The sequence below is a fragment of the Ascaphus truei genome, chromosome 8 (assembly GCF_040206685.1).
Source record: "Ascaphus truei isolate aAscTru1 chromosome 8, aAscTru1.hap1, whole genome shotgun sequence".
NCBI lineage: Eukaryota > Metazoa > Chordata > Amphibia > Anura > Ascaphidae > Ascaphus > Ascaphus truei.
This window is the reverse complement of record NC_134490.1, coordinates 25010188-25023967: the sequence shown is the minus strand read 5'-3', so window position 1 is coordinate 25023967 and position 13780 is coordinate 25010188. Positions and strand designations below refer to the sequence as shown.

At 38.1% G+C, this 13780-nt stretch overlaps 1 protein-coding gene across 6 annotated transcripts in view; it reads right to left on the bottom strand.

Moving 5' to 3' along the window:
• CRLF1 (cytokine receptor like factor 1) overlaps positions 1 to 10363 on the bottom strand; it is a 103033-nt gene extending 92670 nt beyond the window's left edge. For 5 of the 6 annotated variants that reach the window (XM_075610855.1, XM_075610850.1, XM_075610853.1 and 2 more), the window contains exon 1: positions 10004 to 10362. In XM_075610855.1, the coding sequence (XP_075466970.1) occupies positions 10004 to 10058 (55 nt within the window). In that variant the 5' untranslated portion in view covers positions 10059 to 10362. Of the gene's footprint in view, positions 1 to 10003 lie in introns of all 6 variants that reach the window. The other variant, XM_075610849.1, reaches the window with a different exon arrangement.
• Positions 10364 to 13780: the final 3417 nt, after the last annotated feature.

Genomic DNA, 13780 nt, shown 5'->3' with positions numbered 1-13780 from the left:
ATCACTGTTTGTGCCTATTGCTTCCTCTGGATCGATAGAACTATAAACATAGGATGAGTTACAATCTCACAAAGGTTCTTTTTCCAACCTCATGTATTAAATTACTAAATGATTTCCCGGGATTTTTTAAAGCAGATTTTCGGCTCCAAGCAAAATCTACCATGTGCGAAACTGGGGCAAAGCGAAAGGTACCTTTGCTCTATAGCAATGCTAATGTTTTACTTACACACCTACAGATCCACTGTCTAATTAAAAAGAGGGGTTATTTTAGAAAGACGATCCCTTTAGGAAGTTTCTTCCCAATTACCAATTAGCTTTTTCTTTTACTATTTACTCCACTTACTTTTTACATTTGTAAATAGACATATATTAGTATCTTGCCCCATATATACCAGGTACTTAGAATTAATAAAATGATTTATTTAACATGAGATAGATGTGTTAAATAAATCCTTTTATTCATTCTAAGCACATGTGAGTGCCTATATCAACTTTATTTTGATATCAGTGCATCCAGGCAAGTTACTGGATTGTTACGTGAATGCTGCCTTATACACACGCTATATGTATCTCATTTACTTTGCCTTTAGGTATCCTGCACCAAATTTCCGTTTTAGAGAAACATATTTTTGCAGAGTCCTCTCACTCTCTCTCTCTCGCTCTCTCGCTCTCTCGCTCTCTCGCTCTCTCGCTCGCTCTCTCTCTCACTGATTTCAAGTTGAACTCATTGAGTCTCACCATCAGACTTCCTCATTAAAAAGCCATTTTATCGTCCAGAACCCCTAAACCTCACAGATTTTCAGCCTCTGAGGACCGAAATCAGGGAGATTCGGGCATTCCAGACCAAAAATTACATTTTAGGGGAAAAGTACAGATTGGACCTTGATGTTAAAAATCCGTGAAATTCCCAGAAAATCTGTATGCTTTGACGTGTCTGTATAGGTTCTTGAAAGCTGACATTTCTGCCCGTCTGGGTCTAAACATTGTATTTTTTTTCTCAACAACTTTAGTCGTGCTTTAAAAAATGGAGGTACAAAACCCCCTACGCGTTTCGCACCATTGATAAAGCGTCTCAGCACGAAACACGTGGGTGTTTTTTGTACCTCCGATTTTTTAAACATGACTAAATAAATCTTTATGTTTTTTTATTTTAGTTCACCCCTGGAAGTATTTTTCTTCCAATTGGTTGTGCATCGCAGCATCAAAACTTCTTCAGCCTATCCTGCTGCTAGCGGATTTGCACACTGAAGATTTCCCAACGACACGCAGAGCAGACGACAAGATGCTCACAGCATGCGAGTGTAATACTTCTAGGAAGCGTTATTCTCAGACTGTTCTTAAATGCAAGGTTGTGTTATCATATAGGAAATTATTGCAGAAATCTATGACGAATTTACTCCCAGTTGCTATGCCTCTTCCATTGTGAATGTTCCGGGTAGGCGCAATTTTGTATGCACAGGCCTCAGTATTTACTTGCAGTCATTTACATAAGTGAACTCTCGACAATGAAATTGCATCAATTATATGAAGGATCTTTTTCAGCAACATAACTCCACCCGGAACTACACTTTGTAACACAGCCTTAATTACTGCAACTCTGACGCCATTTAAATATTAATTTTCTCAATTTGTTATAAGAAATTATCTAGACCAGTGTTTTTCAACAGGGGTTCCTAGGAACCGTTGGGTACCCCGGGCATCCGTACAGGGTTCCCTGCAATTTTCAGGTCATTGCAAAATAATACCAAATACAGAAGAATTTACAATGCATCTGATCTCAGACGCGCTATTTGAGAGGGTTGAGGTTCCTCAGAGTGTCACAATATAATTATATGGTTACTTAACCAATAAACACTGATCTAGACCTTGTGAAGGTAGTAGGCTCTGTGTATAACATCAATATAGCTCAACCCCGTTATAACGCGATCCGCTACAACGCGAATCCGCTTATAACACGATGCAAGCGTGGCTCCCAATTTCCGTATTTATGAATTCTTTACAACACGATTATTGGTATCTTAAATACTTTATTGTACAATGCATACAATTGTACATTATTTCTAACGCGATCCGCTTATAGCGCGATGTGATTCTTTGGACCCCAAGCACAGAGTTATAAGGGGGTTGAGCTGTATTTGATATTTGGGTTTTGGGTTTATACTTGCAAAGATTTTACTAGCATAAATTCAGGGGGGAAACCAATTCCAATGCACGTTGCAAAGTATAACCTTACTTTACATTTTTTTTTTTTTATTTAATTGAAAAAAAACATAATAATAATTTTTTATTCTTTTAGCATTTGTGTGCGTTTGACCTCAGAGCATTCTGTTGTAAACTCATCTGACAGTGAAGGAGTTAATCCGAACAAATGGTTACTTTTTATTTTTTAGACAAGGCAGACATTTTTATTTATCCCATAAAAATAATTACAGACACAAGCAGATATTTTAAGATTTATTCAGCACAGCTTCTGCAAGGAGAGTTTAGAGGAGGTGTGTTTAAAATCGGATCAATAAAGACAAATGTGTTTTGAACAGCGTATGCCATAAAGTTGACATTATAAAAGGAGATGTATATATTTTTTAGGACATGGAATGAAGATTTATCTGAGATTTCAGAAATCACCTCTCTATAAGCGCTGCTCAGGGTTTATAATAAATTGAAAAAACTTTTGATTAAATCGCATAATATGTTTTAACATTTTCTTTAGAAATGAAGTTACACACCTTTTGTTCTGGTATTTGCGATGAGTTACCGTAGCTTCAGAAAGAAAGGAAAGACTCACAGTGGACAGCAAAAAAAAAAAAGCTTGTTAAAGTCAATATGAACAAAACATATATGCTTTAGATGAGAAATGTATGATTATCAAGGCTTATTTGTTTAAATATATAAAGTGCCCTGCTGGCGTGAAACATGTCGTGTGGACCTCCAGCCCTTGTCATGCTTTGATCCAATAAACCTTTTTCATTTTTAACCACATTGGGATAAGCTATTCTTCCTCGCGTGAGCAGTGCTCTGCTATTTTCTCTCTTCGTCCTTATATTTAAACAAAATCTAATTTCTTGGTAAACCTTTTTTTCTATGGTGAGACGTCAAGCCCTAAGGACCAAAATTAGACAAATGCAGGAATTAGGTAGCAGAAAAAGGGAATTTAATTTTTTTTTTTAAAACCTAGATTTTTATCAGACTCCGAATCAGCGAGACTCAGAAAATCAGCGTGAGGTGACAGGTCTGTCACTGCTCTGAGTAACGATACAAACTTGTATTTCTTTTTATTTGTTGATTTTGCTTCAGCTCTCGAGGTATCTCCTTTTGGATCTTTGCGGGTTCAAAAAAAAAAATATGTCTGACATTTTTAGTTTTGATTACTGCCAGATCTAAAAATAAATGAAAATAAAATATTTGGGGTATTGTCAAGAAGACCTTTAAAATAGAACATTGGCGTGTCCTTTTTGCTGTGAGGTTTCTATTTGACTAGAACAGGGGAGGCCAACTCCAGTCCTCAAGAGCTACTAACAGGTCAGGTTTTCAGGATATCCTTGCTTCAGCACAGGTGGCTCAATCAGTGGCTCAGGGGCCTGTGCTGAAGCAGGGATACCCTGAAAACCTGACCTGTTGGTAGCTCTTGAGGCTCTTTGACTGAGCCACTGATTGAGCCACCTGTGCTGAAGCAGGGATATCCTGAAAACCTGACCTGTTGGTAGCTCTTGAGGACTAGAGTTGGCTACCCCTGCACTAGAACTACTGGTCCAGGCAAACCCACTTCTAATAACCTCGCCATCAGAATGGAAATGAATGGTTTACCATGTCGTGATGAAAACTTTGCAATGGTTTCAGTGATTTAAAAAAAATAGTGGTACAGCGTTTCATTTCAAGTTAAACATCGAAGCAAATCTGTCTTGATCTCTTTTTCCAAGAAGGTTGATACAAGATATCTTGCGTTCAAATCAGAACGGGGGAGAGCGTTTTTAAAACACATAGCCGTTTCATTAAGCAGGGAATGGAACTTTGGAATACATAGTAGCAATGGCACTCATTTGTAAGCAGGAAATCAGTGGTACTTCTAGGTAATCAATTAAAACAGAAGGGCTATTCCAGGTTTATATATACAAACTAAGAATACTCCTATATATAGTACAAGTAGTTTTTATAAAGAAAAAAAAGTATTGAGACTCCAGGTTTATCAACAACAACAAAAAAGTACTGGTACCCGTTGTTTGTCAATTAAAAAATGTAACTCCTAGTTTAGCCATAAAAAAAAAGTTTTGGTACTCCTGCCTTTTTAAGTACAAATTAATTGGTACTCCTGGTATATAAATTAAAAAGTATTGATTCTCTTGGTATATAAATTAAAAAGTATTGATTCTCTTGGTATATAAATTAAAAAGTATTGATACTCCTGGTATAGAAATGTAAAAGTATTGATACTCCTGTTATATAAATTAAAATGTATTTATACTCATGGTATATAAATTAAAAATGATTGGTACTCCTGGTATATAAATTCCAAAGTATTGGTAATCCGGATGTACACACCTCTCAGGAACTACATCAGTGATATTTGGGGGTTCTGGTTGAAAAATGCCATTTTAATACAAAAAAATTTTTTAACAGTCAGGCGCCTTGGAAGGTCAGAGACGCCTTGGAAGGTCAGAGACGCCTTGGAAGGTCAGAGACGCCTTGGAAGGTCAGAGACACTGCTGCTAAAAATGACCGAATCATTAAGAGCCACAGAAAAGCAGTGAGACTTGACATGTCGGATTTAATCATATTGCGGGTCAATTTATGACACCTGAAAGCCTCTGGTTTGTGCACGGAAACACTGGGAAATAAAGAATCTGAACATTTGATGCATGAAGTTTGCACGGACGCAGAATCCTGAAGGTGAGCTGGACATTTATTTTTTTTTTTAAAAGTCACAGTGTTATCAATGAGATATTTCATTCTGTAATAAATGTTAACTTTGACACCGTTTGGCAGCTGTTAGTCTTTAACGTCTCCCGGCTGCAAAAAGGCCGTAGTTGTTGTACAAAAAAACAGCATGAAGAGTAAGGGGAAGGGAGATGTTTGTTAAAGTTACCCCACGGCAAATCTGGGGCCAGAGTTCCCAAAATGTCTCTGCTTTCAATGGGATTTTTATCTTCTTATATTTTGGAACGGATGTTATTCTCTCTTTACACCAACTTTGCAGCTAAGAAAATGTTACAGATAGAACCATAAGAGGCCAAATTTATCAAAGTCCTGCGGCTGAAGAAAAGGTGCAAAACTGGTACACAAGATCTATATATATATATCTGTATATATCTGTGTGTATATATATATATATATATACACGTACATATATACATACATACATATATATATATATTAGTGGGGAGAGTTGGTTACTTAATAGCTCATATAGAAATAAGGACACTGTGGCACCCCCGCACTTATTCCCATCTCGTCTGAGATTGATCCTGTTGCTTTGATCAATTGTGAACCAACTTTATTGTCTCAATTAGTAAGCATTGTCTTTTTATATATAGATTAAAGAACACAGGTTTTGTTATTTTACCATGGAGTGAGCGCTTTTCATTTTTCTTTTTAATAAACAATATATATACATATATATATATATATATACACACGCCTTCCATGTGTTTGTTTTATATGTATGTGTATATATATATATATATATATATATATAATATATATATATATATATATATATATATATATATATATATATATAAATAAAGGAAATATATATACACAATCAATAATACATAAATATATATGCACGGACAAATATACCTATTCTTTCTCTCTCTTTTATATATACTTATATATATGTCTAACAGCTGCAATACTGGGAACATTTGGAGTTTAAAGCGACACCAGATTTACAAAGAAAAAGGGCCGTGGTTAAAGCAAGCAATGGGAGTTTTTCCTGGGATTAATCTGGTAAATCCTGGATACACGATCCCACTATCAAGACAGAACTGCTGCAATTCCGAAGCAATGTATGTATATAAAAAATACTATTTATTTTTACATTGAACGTTCGGGTGCAGGTTTCTTAAAAAGGAAGAATTGGAAAACGTAGACATTTTTTTTTTGGTAACATATACAAGATGTTTCTATCAAGGTGCATTAGTAATGACCCCAGGTCTGCGTTGTTACACTGCATTAGTCAGTTGATCATTCTAAGAAGCAGAGACCAGAGCACTTGTGCAGGAGAAAGTGTTTGGGTTCATTAAGCCATGAGCACTAAATTGTTATTTAGAAGGGTATATAAGAAATTGGGATGAGGAAGGAAGCTTCCAGCCCAAACCATCTTCTGTACGCTTGTTAACAGTCGTGCTGACCAGCGTCTGAAAACTCCTATCTGGGACTTCCAGTGGCTGAATTGTCTTCTAAAAAGTAGTGATAATGGGTCCATTCCAAAAAATACTAAACATGTTACTCCTTGGGGAAAATCCCTTATCTAGAAGTACTGAAGTACTCATTTATTTTGCGTTATGCGTATAAAATGAATCCCCTTTACTTTAGAACGCTAATGCAACTGAGATTTTGCTAAGGACATAGCACTGCTACTCTAGGTTGAGAAATAGAACAGTAGTGGCACTCCATACCTCTTCTGTGTTACACCTCAACTACTGGCAGGGTTTGGTGAGCGGGTGCTGGAGATCTCTTGTTCTGACTTAAAGGGAATTTTTTTCAGGGAGGAAGTTTAGAGAAAAAAAAGGTATTTTTAGGAGTTTCTATTGTACGTTATGAGAAATAGTAGGTTAACAGTAATTTTATAATGAATGTTTAAAAACTTGTCATGCTGTAACATTCATAAATGCTTAGGTAGCTTAAAATAAATAGATGATACCGTTCTGTGGCTAACGAAATGCTTTTATTTGTGCGAGCTTTCGAGATACACACACATACATATACATATATATATATATATGGGACAGCAACCAGCATTCTCTGTTCCCTATACATTGCATTATGCCATATAATGCCATATATGCACCTTGCAACAGAACAGACTAAGGAGGGCTGATTTCACAATATATACACACATATGTATATATTATATATACACAAATACATATATATATATATATATATATATATATATATATATATAATGTGCTGCGGACTTCTTGCTGCTGTATATATATACAGCAGCAAGAAGTCAGTAGCACTCTCCAAGAAATAGCAGATGTATTGATACATAAGGCAAAGCAATGTAACCAGAACAACATTTTGGACCTAGCATGGTCCTTTCTCAAGCTTGAGACTGGAGAGTGCTGCATATCAATTGGACTGGCTGGTGTTCCCTGTCCCTCTGCCTGGTTTTCCCTGTCCCTCTGCCTGCACCCCAATTTCTGTTAAGTATTTTCTACATTTGATTTGTTCACTGTGCTTTTAGTGTGCACCCGACATCTGCTTTATATATATATATATATATATATATATATATATATTTATAAATATACATATGTATGCACACACACCTACAGTATGTATGTATATACACAAACACATATGTATTTAAATACATGCGCACACAAACATACATATATATTATATTACAATCCACTATACCTTGTGTTACCACTGCCCCCTTAATCCTACAATTAACAGCGCATGTTATTGCTACTGTTCTTCACACCCCTTGTACCGCGCTGCAGAATATGACGCTTTATTAAAAAAAACTGCAATAATAATCATTTTTTAGATACGACTGTACCTTTTAAAGGAACATTAGGTTACTAACATTGGCTAAACTTACACAGTGGGCCACGCCAGTTAGATAAGAGGTATAACTTTACACATCTTTATAAGGACGTTTTTTGTCTTGCTGGACAACATACAACAGCGTTTCTCTACTTGTAAATATCTTACATATTTTGTTTCTCTTTCACAGAACTCCAGAGCCCGGACCCTCCAGCTTTGACGTGTTAATGGTAACAATATGATAACCGTAGGCTGAACCAGAGTATTATTATCCCTTAAAGGTGCATTCCCGCATTAAAAAAAGAAGTGTTTTGGAGCAAATTATCTTCAGATTCTGCTTTTCATCCAATGAGATTTCTATCCTAGATAAACCTGGTGCTGTTTTTTTGATCTAGTTACTGTCCCATTTTGCAGCGGGTAATTGTAAATAAATATCACCCCTTAGCTGAGACACTATGGAAGAGTAGTCGCTTCGATTAGGACATGAAAACATCTTTTTGCACAGGACAGCTTGAAAATAGACACAATTGTCAATGATCCAATACAATATTTCAACTCAATCTAATCACTGCAACGTTGGAATTGCTGCTGCATTTCATTCTCTGTTCTGTATCGGCTCCTAACCGGTCCCTAAGCCAAGCACTTTGTGTAATGCAAACGGTGTATATAACACACTGTGTATGTACAATGTATTCTGCCGTATGTAATATTGTGCATTTTGCGGTCCAGTTTTTAGGGCAAAATCTGCAAAGCTACGACATTTAACCTCTCAACCAACGGTAGTCATACAGATAATAACAAGAACATGAATCTAGTTTTAAGTAATCAAATATGGCAGAGATTGGGTTTACAGTTTCTCCATCACAATCAGTATTCCTAACAAACCCCTAATCACTCCATTTCTCTCCGTGCTGCTGTCTGGAATAAAGGTGAGGCTCGGGATCTCAGTTCCTATGAGTTTTCCCATGAAATATCCTTGGAAACAGCTATTAAAGTATGCAGAAGGTGTTATGAAGCTCTAAACTGTAGCACTGGTTAATAGAGAGGATTTAACAATGAATAGATCTTTTAATGCACCGTGCAACTTTTTCAGGTACCAAATCCCCAAATTCCTCGCTTTGCATCTTTTCACCTCTCCTTACAGCTGCTTCCGAGTTTCTTTCCCTCGCTGTTAGATTTGTAATTAATATGCTCCCTGCAGGCAGTGGTTTTATAGCTTTTCTTTTCCTCGCTGCCCAGAGGCTTCCCTGAAACAAATCAACGGTTTCTGCCTTCCTTTAAACACGCGGAATCAGGTATTCACAAAACCATACGAAAAACCACACGCCTTCCTACAAACCTCTCCAGCCGTTAAGTTAAACCTTCTTATCATTACTGTGGTGGAGAGTTTTTGTCACTTTTTTTTTTACTCATCATATATATATACATATATATATATATATATATATATATATATACATACACATATACATACACATATATGTGTGTATGTATATATATATATATATATATATATATATATATATATATATATGCCAGTTGTCAGAGTATTATTGTACGCATTGATGCAGTATTCTTCTGCATTTGTTTTTTATTTGCACACATTTCTCTAGTAAAGAAATAACTACGCCTCTTTATGTCTTCATAGCATTATCCTTTTAAAAACTATTTCAGCTGTCTTTTTTAACAGAGCTGTTCCGACTAGCACAGGGAAATCTTCCGCCTTCCTCCGAAGATTTCAGCTCTTTTTTTCCAAGGTAGAAGGATCTGACTATGTGCCTTTTTTTTTTTACATTTTAAGAGCATCTATATAGTGGGGAAATCTTTAACATCGCTAGAGACTTTGAGGGCTTGTTTAAAAATATTGCTCCCTCAAACACGCTAACGCTCCGGTTTTCATTTACGAACTTTTATCCACTACTTATTTTTGATTTTTGAAAGAATTCTGCATCTAAGCATTTATTTCTTTTTAGAGCATAAATACAACACAACCCCATGCACAAAACAGCTTTGCTAACTTCAAAATATTGCCCAGACTGGTACCTTTTATCTTACAGATTTTTAAACATTCACTTTTTTTTTTTTTAAAGAAGTATATATACCTTTTTTTTTTCATTTTAACAGCATACAGTATATACCCCACTAACCTTTGTATGGCAGTGTGCTCACGTAACTGCTGTACTCACTTGCTTCCAAAGGTTGTTGGTACAAGCACAGTACCACATTACCACTGATAAACCCACAGATGCAGCTATCTCATGGAATTGCAAAGAAAATTACTTACGTGTCAAGGATTTCACAATTAAGAAACATATCCAAAGGAGGAGTAAGGTGATCATATTTCAGCGCTTTTTTAAATCCACTTGAGCACTTTAAAAAAATTCCACCTTAGTATCGTGCAAATCCTAGACGTCTTCTCCCACCGGCTCAGTGCTGGAATATTGCTGCTGTATATGGCTTTTTTTGTTTCTTCTTTTTCTTCTTCTTTTTATACGTACAACACAAATAAATGAAGCATGTATAAAGGAAACAGACAACTTGCAAGTTAAGGAAAGCCCTTTGCAAGTCTGAGCAACTGAGAACTGACAAGCTAATATGCCTGTAGCCCCATCTACGTCCCCGCCCACATGGGTTACCAAAATTACCAAGCCCTACAAGAGGAAGAGACGGGATCCGCTGCCCCCTTTTATAATTCCCCCGTTTTGCTCCCTCCGTCTGTTCGGGTTGCTGACATTTCCTGAATTTTTTTTTTTTCTTTTTTTAACTCAAGCTTCGTAAAAAAAAAAAAAAAAAAAAAAATCCGATGTGAGTCATGGTTGTAAATACTTACTCGGGAATTGTCTCCGTCGTTAAATGAGGTCATTTTACACATCACCAGTTCTGCTGGACGTACCCCGTGTCGTCTTTAGACATGAAATTAACGAAGGCGGTGTCGGCCTCCCAGGACCGAAATCAAGGAGATGTTTTAAAGATGGCAGTTTTGATGGGAAACTGCTATTTTCTTTTGCTGGCGCGGTCCCACTGAAGTCTGTAGTAATCACGGAGACTGACTCCTAACGAGCAGGATTCCGAAAATCAGCGCATTAGTATATCTATGAAAGTGATTCAATTAGAGACCTATTGTGGTGCGAGAATCGTCCTGTGTTCTGATGTCGAATGTCCATTTTCTTTCTCTTGCTGTATGTACGATTGTATTAATAATTATAACTTTATTTCATATAGCGGTTTTCTCTCAATGGCACTTGAAGCGGATCACAATTACAGTATAAAGCGCAGGACGCAGCAGATTGCAATTGTTACAGACACAGTCCCTTAGAGCTTACAATCTATCTTTTTGGTGCCTGAGGCACAGGGAGATAAAGTGACTTGCCCAAGGTCACAAGGAGTCGACACCGGGAATTGAACCTTGTTCCCCTGGTAACAGTGAGGTACTCGGTGCTGTTTCTATTGGGGAGTTTATGCCAGAGAATTGTTGATTGGATAAGAATACAGGGCGTCATTCATTATGGTTCCTGGATGGTGTGGGCTCCGATTAAGGCTGCGGCTCCGCTGGCGCTGACCACGCTCATGCTTGAGTGGTGACGTCACCATCTCTCTAAGCATGAGCGCAGGTGTCCTGCAAATTTTGCGAGCGCGCGCGGGGGTGGGGAGGGATTCATGGGGAGCCTATTGAGCGCGCTTCAAACACTCTTTTTTTACTTCCCAAGAGCCAAGCTTGGGAGAGCGGGCGTGCCCGCGCACAAGCGCGCACCGCGTGAGCGGGTACGTGAGAATTCACTTTGCACAAAGTGAACTCGGCAAACGGCGCCCGCTCAGCGCTAGCGGGGACGCAGCCTAAGAGTGAGGCCAGGTAGGCGCCATCTTATTATCATTATCCAATATTGCACACCCCCAAGCTGACACCCTCCTATATTTAAAACATATGATAGACCAATTATGGACTTGATCGGGTTCTTCTTATATATACATACAATGTGCATGCAGAGGGGAGACCTCATTAGTCTCTCCTCTTTTGTTTGATAACTTTGTTTTTTGAGCCCCAGTCTTTTATGCACTTTCTCCCCTGATTTAAAGTCAGTGTCATTACTCACTGAGCTGCTCCTTCTGTTTCTCAGGTCATTTTGGATCTGGTAGTTTTTAACTGATACTAAAAACTGTGGCAGCTGAAATATGAAATACAAGGGGGCAGCTTAAGATCCTGGTTCCAAACATTAGATTGTTAGCTCTTGGGTGCATGCATTTATCATGCCCACACATTACATTGCTGTACACAATAGCAGTTGTTACTGCTGGTATACTGTACTGGGGATAGTGACAGCGGGTCGCTTTAAGTGAATAAGGAGGTGTATACAGGGGGGGGTTATATACAAATAATACACCTTTTCTATTGTGGTTTATTTTCTTTGCTACATTGCTACTTACAAAGCCCTTTTGGCAGGAAATGTTTTAAACTAATCAGCCACATATGATATTAGGCATGTGGAGGGCTGTGTGTAAATAGTCTGCCAGCTCTGAAACTGAGGGCAAAAAGTGATACAAAATCAGCGCTGGATTTATCGGGGGGAAAAATAACTTTTCAAGCTATGTCAGGTTTTTTTCAATTTGAGAGGAAGTTTGAGCTTGTGTCTCTTACATGGGTGTTGGATAAAGTCTCCCGGCAGCCAAAGTGGGATAAAACTAAATTAATAGAATTACACCAGATTTATAACAGAAAAACTCCAATTGCTTTCTAAGGGATTCCTTTTCTTGAATTAATCTGGTGCTGGGTTTTTTGCGCCGGCTTTGCCTCAGTTTTTCACCCGGGAGACTCCAGTACAGGAGTGGCCAACTCCAGATATCAAGGGCCACCAACTGGTCAGGTTTTAAGGATAGCCCTGCTTCAGTACAGGTGGCTCATTTGTTGACTGAACCACTGATTGAGCCACCTGTGCTGAAGCAGGGATATCCTTAAAATCTGACCTGTTGGTGGCCCTTGAAGACTGGAGTTGGCCACTCCTGCTCTAGGATATAGAGCGCTTATCTGGAGAGATATTTGCACATTTAGGGCAGTAATTGTATACTGTAAAGCAATAGGAAGAGAAGGTGAGAAATGCCTACTCTACCTTACACCCGTTATTGGGTAGGGAGACCGCTTATTGGGTTTATCCCACAAAGGAACAAAGTGACCTAATGACAGTAATATGTTTTAAAAGTTCAGCCTAATACAAAGTGACCCAATGGCAGAGACATGTTTAATGGGATAAAGGGTCTGTCCCACATAGGACCAAAGGGAACTAATGACCTTCATATGTTTAATAGGTTCAAGGGTCAGTCCCATTTAGAAGGAAGGTGATCAAATGACAGCGACATGTTTAACCTTTGAAGTGCCACTGACCCCCTGGCCCTTTCACACCACGTGACCGCTCTTTGGAGCAATCTCATGATGCTGTTTTTGTTCCGGGCCATCAGGCCAGATGTGACAGGGAGAGGGTCCCCTTCAGTGTGGTACGCGATCTCGTACTGCCCCTAAAAAAAGAGCAAGGCGCAATGGCGTACGGTGTACACTGTATGTCATTAGGGTACTGAAGGGGTTAATAAGTTAAAGAATCAATCTCAGGTACGGCCAAAGTGACCTGATGACAATAATAAATATTATAAACAGGTTGGAGGGTTATTCTCAAGTAACTCCAATGTGACCTTATGGCAGTGACATGTTTAATGAGATTAAGCGTTAGCCCAATTTCAGGCCAAGGTGACCATATGACATTGATATGTTTAATGAGTTAAAGTGTCCGTCCAACACAAGACCCAAGTTAGCTAATGGCAGAGATATAATGGGTTGAAGGGTCAGACTCATGTAGGACCAAAGTGACCTTAGGGGAGTTTTTGTCAGGAATTAACGGGGAGCCCACAGAATACCAGAAAAGACAGGTTCTTGGGGGCCCTCTTCAAATTCGACTCAAAATTAAAATAGTTTGACATAGTCACAATGGAAAAAAATATGAAGATCTCAAAATAAATTATTATTAATGTAATCGGTTTGTATCCCTGTTCAGGACTATGCGATCACGGCCCCGAAAAC